This window comes from Gigantopelta aegis, chromosome 10 (genome assembly GCF_016097555.1).
Source record: "Gigantopelta aegis isolate Gae_Host chromosome 10, Gae_host_genome, whole genome shotgun sequence".
In the NCBI taxonomy this organism is placed as follows: domain Eukaryota; kingdom Metazoa; phylum Mollusca; class Gastropoda; order Neomphalida; family Peltospiridae; genus Gigantopelta; species Gigantopelta aegis.
In genome coordinates this window covers 84,081,517-84,090,316 of record NC_054708.1, presented here as the reverse complement: position 1 = coordinate 84,090,316, position 8,800 = coordinate 84,081,517, and the positions used below count along the sequence as shown (strand labels likewise).

Here is an 8,800-nt window from a genome sequence, read left to right as displayed (position 1 = left end):
CCCACAATCACACCTCTTCACCCCACCTTTTGATACTTGCCTGTCACCTCATAACACGATCCATAAACAGTGTGGATCAACCACCACCACCCCCCCCCCCCCCCCCCCCCCCAATGTTGGTGGTGACCCTCCAGTATAAATCCTGGACACGCCAATGGGGTCGGGAGACCTTCTGTCAATCTATATGCATGTATATCCAGCCTGCTCACAAATACAATCTTATTTAAACTAAGTATTTATAGAGAAAAGATTACATTAGACGTACTAGGTATAAAATAATAATGACGGTGCCACGTGATCACTTCTACAACCGTTCTGACTGAATGAATGCATGACCGATATCCCGTTTTACAAACATCGATACATGTATATAAATAAATATATATATATCCCTCTAGGTTATTGGAGTCTGTGTTCAAAATATGCCGGCTGTGAGTGACAGCGACAAGTCGAGGTGTTCACGTAGTAGGTGACTCACCCGCCATTACAGCTTGTATTGTACGGGTGTTTTAAACTAACGCTGCCTCAATAGAATTATTCATGAGTTAACCCCAATCCACACAGCTCTCTCCACTTGTTGAGGCTTTTACGAGACTTCTTACAACTACGTACTGGACACTGGGAGTTATTATTATACACCATTTGCATAATCGAAAAAAGGGCTGTTCAGGAAGAGTCACAAGGGGATGATGGGGTGATCAACCGATACATATATAATATAGTGAACAGTTATGCACAGAACAGTTTTTAAGTCATTTGTGCACCATCCACTTAATCGAAAGTAAGGACAGTTTAAAATGAGTCACCAGGGACGGGGAAATGATGGGGTGATCAACAAATATAATATATTTAACAGCTATAAGCAGAACAGCTCTAGTCATTTATACATCATGTACATAATGGAAAGTAAGGCCAGGTTAAAAAGAGTCAGACGGCGGCAGTGATTTGGGTAATCAACTATTATAACATATTGAACAGCGGTAGTACACCATCTACATAATGCAAAGTAAGGGCAGTTTCGAAGAAGGTCACAGGCGGGCGACTGAGCAGCTAAAATATTTTAATACTTATTTTCTGGTTTCGATGGAAAGATAAGCATAATAACTTGAGTCCCCATCCACCCGAGACTATCCCAAACGTTCATTTCGAGAACTGCTATAACACAAAACATTACCCCACCCTTACCCCTACCTCTATCCCTACCCTACGCCAAACACCCATATGACTTGGGAACAGCCCCAAGACCATAACACTGTAATACTGTACTAGTGTTATTGTACACATAGTGATAAATTAATTAAGTAGTTTATTATTTGGTGGTTTCCTCGCTGTAATTTTAATTGTCTTACCATGTGAACCAGCAGTCAGAAAGCAGCCGACCGTGCTATAAATATCACCTGTACGGAAAATCTATTGTGTCAAAGGTACTTACGTGTTAAGCAGTCTTTTGTTAAACTAATACGTGGACACGGGAATACAGGGGTCATTTGATAGAACAAGAAACTCTGGAGGGTTAGTTGGGTTGCCTTAATAAACAGGTTTAAATATAATGCGTTATAAAGTAGTAATGGGACAGCAGCAGCGTCATAGCTGCTACTGTTGTTGTTGTTGTTGTTGTAATAGGAGGAGGAGGACTAGTAGTTTTTGTTGTTGTTGTATTAGTACCAGGTAAAGTCCTAAATAATGTCCCATTTTAAATATGCTTGTTTGACCTTTTGTAAAAGCTAGTCCGTGACACTCTACCATTATTTCAATTTACATAATTATACTTCACGACACGATAAGTGACACATATTTTACAGAGCTCTGCAAACTGAACACACGTTTATTATCTTCAGATGAGAGAGAAAAAAAGGATATTAAATATTTCATAGCAAACGTCATTGTTAATTTTTTTATTCGCTAGTTGTTAAGTTACCACTTATTTTACCGTATCAACCATAGCAAGGAAGAAACACCATGCATTAAAATACTTTATATATCGTGTGTAACGCACATTATGTTTCCCCACTAGTGGATTGCCGTTTTCAGGTAGGCTGAACGTCGACGTAAAACATAAACTCGCGCTCATTTAATGCAAGATTGTACTGTTTATGGTATTGTGTAGACCCGAAGGAACATGGTGAGAATCTGTGTCTATGTCCCAGTTTAGGAATCTTTGATTTACTGTGATTTATTACGATTTACTGTTCTAAAAAAACAACGTTCTTTTAAACAGCCGACTGTCATCGTCTAACATATCACTATGTCATCCTCCAGTTCAAGATGCAGGGCAAGCCCAGATCACAAGCCCGTGGGGAGCGTATCCCCGTACACCCCTTGATCGCTTAGACCCCTCACTTGCTATTACACGTGTTTCAGTTTCATAAGCCCGTGGGGAGCGTATCCCTGTACATCCCTTGATCGCTTAGACCCCTCCTTTTCTATGACACGTTTCAGTTTCATAAACCAATTACACCTTTCAGCAAACACCAGTTATTACTATGAAAAGAAAATGACAGTAACCTAATGTTAATTGTAAGTTGCTGTTAACCCCTTTATTTTAGACAAAAATATCAGCAAATATCAATGTGATAAAATATCGTTAACCCGTTACAAAGTGTCAATATATTGCCCGAAACTACTCTCTCGGCCATAAAGATATAAAAGATCAGATAAAAGTGTCAGTGAAGACATTGGATAAAGTAATATGTAAAACTCCGAATACAATGTCAACAAAGACACAAGTTCATACTGATACAGCGCTGATAAGGTACAGAATGAAGTGGAAGCCCCCGAATGAAGCATGACTAAGATACTTAATGAAGTGCTAGTAAAATAATGAATGAATGCTAGTAAAAAACCCATGATGTGTTAGTAAAATACTCATGAAATGCTCCCATTTATGACACTAATAACGCCTATTAAAGGCACTAAATGAAGTGGTAGTTAAAACACCCATGAAGTGCTCGTAAGACACTTACGAAGTTCCAACAAGCTACTAATGAAGTGCTATTTAGAACACTGACAAAGAACCAGTGATGATGATAATAACTAGTTTAACGTGCCCATATACCACTAGGGTTTCGAACACGCCCATCTCGAGTCCGACAAGATCGGTGGCCTGACTCGGGATGAATGGAGGGGGGGGGGGGGGGGGGGTTGAAAATGGGCAGAATTTTCAAGCCAAAAATAAAAAGAATTGACTGCTCGGCCGAATATTTATATAATTTGGAGCATTTTAGAAGGACAGTTCAAAATTAAATAAGAGAAAGAAGAGAGGATCGGACTATTTAATAATATTTAAAAAACCCCAGAAGTAATTTCGACATAAAATTTGGAACGCAGATCTAAAAGTTTGAAGTCCGATCGATATGTCCACGTGAGTGGCCTCGTTAAGGCCGTTTGGGTGCACAGCTTAAAGGGACGAGATGGGTTGCATCCCGTCAAGAAAACCCCTAGATTGACAGTCGATAGACGTTGAAGGTGTAGTGCTGTGCTGAAATACAGAACCAGTGACGATCCTGAATGAAGTGTCAGCAAAACAAAGAGCTGATAAGCACGTTAGATGGAAGCCGCACGAGGCATTCAGATGAAAGAGAACATGGTTCGCTTAATGTGGACGAACGTCTGGTACATAAACTACACGAGGTATTAGAACGACAAAACCAGCAATATCTTTGAAAGGTATCTCTGCACAAGACAGTCAAAAGGATATATTAAACTACCGGTACAGATGTCAGAAACTACACGAGGTATTAGAGTAAGATATCTAAAGCATTTACTGTGAATAAGCTAGGTTATCCTTAAGGTTACTACATGAGAAGTAACACGAACCCTAACCCTGTCTATTGGTACAGACGCTGTTTGAAGTATTAGAGGGAAGAGAAAGCAGAACAGCAAAACCCTTACCACAATCGAAAATTATATCTCTGCATAAGGTAGAGTCACAAGATCTTGATCCAGTGTTACGAGGACAATAAAGCACGTACCGAGGGTGGGCTACATCGTCTCAGAGGTTACTATACGAGGTATTAAACACCGGACAGAATGCAACTGACCTACTGGTACAGCAGCTGCTCAGCGTATTACAGGAAAGAGACTCTAGATCACTTATTGTGGATGGACTAGTTTACCCTTGAGGTTACTGCATGAGGTACTATAGGATGAGAAGCTAAACGTCTGCTGCAGCAGACGCACAATGTATTACTGGAAAGAGACAGTAGTTCACTTACTGTGAATAGACTCTTCGATCTATTAGAGAAAACAGAACATAGATCACCTATCCCTGAGGTACTACATGAGGTACTAGAGGGAGGAACTACTTGGCATATTACATGGACGAGACTATAGTTCACTTACTGTGGATGGACTAACTTGTCCTCGAGGTTATTACATGATATACTATAGGAAAGAACACATAGATCATTTATTGCGGCTGGGCTACTGACGCAGACTCCGCTTGATGTGCTCGACTAGATGCACGGGGTATGAGAATACAGATGGTTTAGGCTATCCTTAAAAAGCTATGACGTCACTATGGCGTCACAACCTATGATGGTTTTACGATTTCGTAGCGCTAAGATTGAATCAAAAATCTATAGTCTGGATGTTATTGCCCGATGTACTAGATGGAAGATACTCTAATTTAGACTCTAAAGCAGACTGTTGGAGTAGTCTAACTTGTCCTGGGTGTTACCTCACGATTACTAGATGGAAGAGACTCTAATTTAGACTGTAAAGCACTTACTGTCTGTTGAGATCGTCGAGCTTGTCCTGGAGGCTGCTCACTCTGATCTCGAGCCGCGACTTCTCCTTGTTGGTCTCGTCGATGAGGTTCCTCGCCTCCTGCAGCTCCGTCTCGTACATCTGCTTGATGGCGCTCGTCTCCTTGCCCCATTTGGCCCGCATGTGCTCCAGCTCGTTGGCCAGCTTCTTGTTCTGTGCCTCCAGGAACCTCACCTTCTCGATGTAGTTGGCGAACCTCTCGTTGAGGTCCTGCATGTCTTTCTTCTCCCTCTCTCGCGTGTGTTTCACGTTCGTCACCCCGACCCCCGAGATCTTCGAGTAGGCCCCAGGCACGTCGATGAAGCCGCTGCCGCCCCCAGACGACATCTCCATGGTGCGGACGTAGCTGCTGCCTCCTTTGAGCGGCGTCGTCGACGTCCTGGTGATCATGCCACCCGAGCGTGGACCTATCCCAGATCTGTAGTGGAACGACGACTCGCCCATGTCATCGTCGTCGGCATACGACGACGACTTGGTTGTGATGATCGTCTTCTTCTCCGTTATTTTTGAGTGAGACGACATGACTACTTGGTGCTTTAGTTGTCAGCGACTGCTGCTACTTTCTGTACGTTCCTCCTAGTTCCGACTGGTGCTACTTTCTACACGTTCCTCCTAGCTCGACTCGCGGCCGACTGGTAGACCAGTGTACGCGGTGCAGTTTATACCAACACAAACACACGCACTCCACACTACAGCGCACTTGCAGCTTGACAGACGACTTCGCCTGAACGCTCAATAATATATTATATTTCTGATCCCACCCGCGGTGTCCTTCCGCGCTCGCGATTGGTCGAATCACCGTCGTCTAACAGGCTCTTCCCTTGGAAGCATTTAGTGCATAACATAGATCGTTTGATGACCTGGACCGACCATCTTCTTAAAGTTTCTATATATGGATGAAAGAAAACCACAGCTGAAAGACGCTCCTTGATATACCAGTTCTTCAGCTGTAAACTTGTTCTCACGGGGTTATAGTACATAGCGCAGGCACGCACAAGTCGAGGTGCAGCGGTCGCCGGTAGCACAGACGACAGAAATGAAAGCTAGCAGACGACATTCGCTGTCAAACGCTAGAACCGCGGCCGGTTAATCATGATGTATGCAGACGGACAAAAACCGCCTCTGAACTGTTGTTGGTAAATTATGTTAAATGTTTATTCAAATTAGCCTTCATGTTAAAACAAACATATGAGAAATGCGTTACTCAAAAGCTAATGTGGTTTAGTAAACAGAAAGCGACAAGTCTACCGCGAGTACTGGAATGTGTAACCGCTGCCCACTATATATCGTTAATAACCTGTTTTAGTTCACTGCGTCACAGCGGGTCTGTGTCGATCAATAAGAAAGGCTAAACGCTGGGTTCCCAACATTTTGTATTTAACTATGACAGCACAACCACTGAAACCAGGTCCCGCTACCTTTATTACACATCTGTGGCGGACCAGGTGCTAGAACCAGGTGGTCTAGAACCGGCCGTAATCATTTCAATAATTGGACTAAGCGCCACAAAGTGCGGTCTTTCTTAGTCAGCCAACTTAAAATATCATTTCAGGGACCAAAGTAATGCTAGTTTGTGGGAGAGGTGCTTGCTATTCCATGCAAACTAAACACACATCGCCATCTGCCGCCACTGTCTTGGCCCTTCCTCTTAAGAAACCAGTGAACCGCCACTGCATTTAGATTACTCTATCATAACGAACAAATATCTTGAATACACTGAAAATGTGGCGTTGCTGCGCTAATATTAGATGTCGCAGATTACAGTCACGTATGTAGTTATTGCGGCTGTTATATACAGTAACGTATTCCACCTGTATGTAACTTTATCACCAGTATTTACCACCGGATCATTCCGAGTCAATACGCGTACCATTATAATACCTACAGGTATTCAAAACGTAATATTTCTGCCCAGTGTGTTAAACATTTGAAAGATTCAACACAGTGCGCCCATGTTTGTTGGCGACACCTCGGTTTGTTTAAACACTCGAGAGTTTCATTGTGACGATTTTAAATATTTAAACCTTCTCTTTCTCTCCCTTTTCCCAAAACTGACTCTGTGTAATATTGCATTCAGAAAGACGAAAAACTTACTTGTTCTCCCCACAAACAAGGCTTTATTAATTATACATTTTGAACACGAGATCCTATTTAATATAAATTAAATATAACGAGATAGTAAATAAAACAAAAACAACAACAATCAAATCCACTACAACCACCACTACTACCTCTAACAACAAATACTAACAATGAGCGCACACAAAATTTGTTTTAAAACTCAACAATTTCTATTTTGGATTGAATAGCGGCATATTAATCAGTGATGTTAGCGTACGTCTCCTATGCAGTAGGTTTCAGGATCGATTCACCTCAGTCTGCTATGAAAATGTCTTAACGGCAACTTATCATTAATATAGTGTTTAACTGTGAACGTATGTGTTGTAGGTAGTTAAGCCCATGTTCGTAGCTAAATAATAATTATGTAGATCGCGTGTCACCATAACGTTATAGTTTTCATAAATTCTTAGATGAATGGATGAATGGACGAATGAATGAACGAACGAACGAACGAACGGACGGACGAACGGACGAACGAACGAACGAACGAATTAATAAATGTTTAACAATACCCCAGCACAAACCTGCATCGATTGTTGTGTGTCAAATAAAGATAAATATATGTATGTAAATGAATCGATGATCAACATTAATATAAACATTCAAAAGTTAATTAAAATACAGTGTAAAGAGCAGTGCAAAAAATAAAGTTAAAATTCATAATTAAATTCAGTATCTCGTAGAAATTTCAAACGACGTTTAGGAATGACGATGATGATGATGAAGACCTCTCTTATCAATAGCCAGCAGGTACCCAATGCATGTGTCTTTCCCTCTCTTCCCATCATCACTACCCCCCCCCCCCTGTTCTCATTCTCTCTCTCCCTCTCTCTCTCTCTCTCTCTCTCTCTCTCTCTCTCTCTCTCTCTCTCTCTCTCTCTCTCTCTCTGTCTGTGTGTGTGTGTGTGTGTGTTAGTCTCTCTCTATGTCTGTCTGTCAAGCGTGTGCTACCCACCCCTACCAAATGATATTGCCTGCATAATAATAATTTATTCGCATAAACATACAGTTCATAGAAACACACTTGTACATTATTCATAACATAAATATATATAACATAATTAAGCATACACATAATACATTATCCATAGTTTATCACGTAATTATACATACACGTAATACATTATCCATAGTTTATCACATAATTATGCATACACGTAATACATTATCCATTGTTTATCACATACTTATACATACACATAATACATTATCCATAGTTTATCACGTAATTATACATACACGTAATACATTATCCATAGTTTATCACATAATTATACATACACGTATTACATTATCCATAGTTTATCACATAATTATACATACACGTAATACATTATCCATAGTTTATCACATAATTATACATACACGTAATACATTATCCATTGTTTATCACATACTTATACATACACATAATACATTATCCATAGTTTATCACATAATTATACATACTATTTACACATAAATTATACGTTAACCATAATCCAACATCACTGGCGTAACTACAATTTTATATTGGAGGGAACATATGGGGGGAACCCACACAATGTATATATGTCTGTATGTATGCATGTCTCTCTCTCTCTCTCTCTCTCTCTCTCTCTCTCTCTCTCTCTCTCTCTCTCTCTCTCTCTCTCTCTCTCTCTCTCATACATATATTAACTTGTACATAATTCACAAAGTTCTCTTATACTCTTTTAAGCAGAATCGCATCATATTTGCAAGTCTGTTTGCATTGTACTGCAATATACAAAGTTGTGAAAGTTTAGTGAATCTGACCAATTTTGTCTAAAACTGGCCATTACATCGTCCTTGATTCTTAATTTGATAAACCGGTAAACAAACGTAAGTCGTCATGATGATCGTCACCACAGGAGTTAGTTAAGACACTCCTTGATATACCAGTTCTCCAGCT

General features: G+C 40.5%; 1 protein-coding gene across 1 annotated transcript in view; it reads right to left on the bottom strand.

The window, feature by feature from the left end:
- Positions 1 to 5,743, bottom strand: part of LOC121382538 (60 kDa neurofilament protein-like) — a 44,711-nt gene extending 38,968 nt beyond the window's left edge. Inside the window, exon 1 of the mRNA XM_041511996.1 lies at positions 4,730 to 5,743. Coding sequence (XP_041367930.1) covers positions 4,730 to 5,289 — 560 coding nt within the window. The 5' untranslated portion in view covers positions 5,290 to 5,743. The remainder of the gene's footprint in view (positions 1 to 4,729) is intronic.
- Positions 5,744 to 8,800: the final 3,057 nt, after the last annotated feature.